The 1,688-nt window shown below is 30.4% G+C and overlaps 1 protein-coding gene across 2 annotated transcripts in view; it reads right to left on the bottom strand.

The window, feature by feature from the left end:
- The window catches only part of LOC100570586, a 946-nt gene extending 220 nt beyond the window's left edge, over positions 1-726 (bottom strand). Inside the window, exons 1-4 of one of the 2 annotated variants that reach the window (XM_016800554.2) lie at positions 570-726; positions 350-424; positions 147-270; positions 1-57 (exon numbers count right to left, since the gene is read on the bottom strand). In XM_016800554.2, coding sequence (XP_016656043.1) covers positions 1-57; positions 147-270; positions 350-407 — 239 coding nt within the window. In that variant the 5' untranslated portion in view covers positions 408-424; positions 570-726. Of the gene's footprint in view, positions 58-146; positions 271-349; positions 425-507 lie in introns of both variants that reach the window. The other variant, XM_016800553.2, reaches the window with a different exon arrangement.
- Positions 727-1,688: the final 962 nt, after the last annotated feature.

The raw sequence follows: 1,688 nt of genomic DNA, 5'->3' as shown, positions 1-1,688 counted from the left end.
ATTTTTGATAATCTATCACCATCGCCATCATCATGAACAACATCAAATGCCAACCGTCTAAAAATTAAAATATACAGCAGTTATACAATGAGAGTTTTAAAGATGACCTCTATGATTAATCAAATGGGCTATCATATCAGACCAACAATGCTTTTACGAATTCTTGACTTTTTTTCGCATCATAAAAGTAAATATCATTGTCCCGAAAATGTAGACGTAGAAATGAAATAAGTTCTTCGAAAAGAAATGGTTCATTTCCTTTCCTCTTCTCTATAATAAAACAAAAAAAAATAACGATTGTAATGTTTTTATGAACATCAAAATTAAAAATATTTATTTAGTACTAAACTAATAAAATAATACGGCGCCTGCACTCGTTTAACTAATGGTTTCTTATCTGATGACATATCTGACACCTTCAGTCCTAAACATGAATTAAGAAATACAAATTAGATTAATTTAGTGATGAGCGTAAAATCACGTCGCCGTTATTTTGTCTTCACTCACCGCGACAACAGCGTTGGTCAATGGTCACTACTAGTACTCAATACTCACTACTTAGTACTTACTAGTTACTAGTCACTGCCGTGGAATGTGGATGAAATTATGAAAAATACCAATTAGTTTTCTATGGAAAAATAAATGCAAAATGATCACTGCGACAAACTACTAAGTGTATAATGTATATGCCATATGGACGGTTTTTAAGAGAAAGGGCTTAAGTCAATTTTTGACATTTTCAGTTTATATGTTAATTCTGTGTGAAATTTCAAGCCGCGTTGAATGGTACCACTGTAGATGCCATGTGAGATTTAGTCACATGAATAGAATGCGTATGGTAATAAGTCCAGTGCTCGAATTGGGGGGGGGGGTGGTGCGCAGGGGGACGGAGCTCCTCTACTATTTTTATTTTTTTTTTGCGTACCCCAACTATTTTGTTTTACTTGGACAGGGGACGGACCAAACTAATGCCTAAAATAATTTTTATTAAGATTTAAAGTTTTTTGTCAACGATAAACCTAATGAATACCTAGTAATTTTACATTTTTTAATATAAAAATATTTTTCATCCTATCTATTGTTTTGACTAGTAATGTTTAACCTTTTTGACTCGTGATCCACTGTTTTTGTAACAATATTTTTCACGACTCGTGTCACCTTTTGTAGGCCATAAAAGAAAAAAGAATAAGCTGCTAGTTTTGCGTAACTTCCCGTGTATAAATGTGCCAAAAACATTTCTAAAAAAGTTTCAATAAACGTTTGTTTTAATATTGGAATCACAAGTAACCTCAATTTATTGATTTTAGTAGACATTTTAAGTATCATTATATCTAATGTAAAATATGGTTCTTCAATTCATTTATAACTTATTCGAATCCATAATTTATAATTTTATAATAAACTTATTTTTTTTAAAACAAAAAAGACTTGTCACGACCCATTTTTATAGATTACGTGACCCATGATTTGGTAGCGACACCGGTTGAATACCACTGGCTTAGATTTCCTAACACCTTAAATTGCTAATTTTTTTATTATCGTTTGTTAGTATTTATGCCTAGTTTAGTAGTTCACAGATATTATGTACCTACAATAAACTATTGTATTATAATATATATGCAAAAAAAAAAAATAAGTTATAAATTATGAATTTTAATAAGTTATGAATGAATTGAACAATATGCACA

This window comes from Acyrthosiphon pisum, unplaced genomic scaffold (assembly GCF_005508785.2).
Source record: "Acyrthosiphon pisum isolate AL4f unplaced genomic scaffold, pea_aphid_22Mar2018_4r6ur Scaffold_21549;HRSCAF=24221, whole genome shotgun sequence".
NCBI classification, from domain to species: Eukaryota; Metazoa; Arthropoda; class Insecta; order Hemiptera; family Aphididae; genus Acyrthosiphon; species Acyrthosiphon pisum.
Note: the sequence above shows the minus strand (reverse complement) of the source record. Positions and strands in the feature narration are given on the sequence as shown.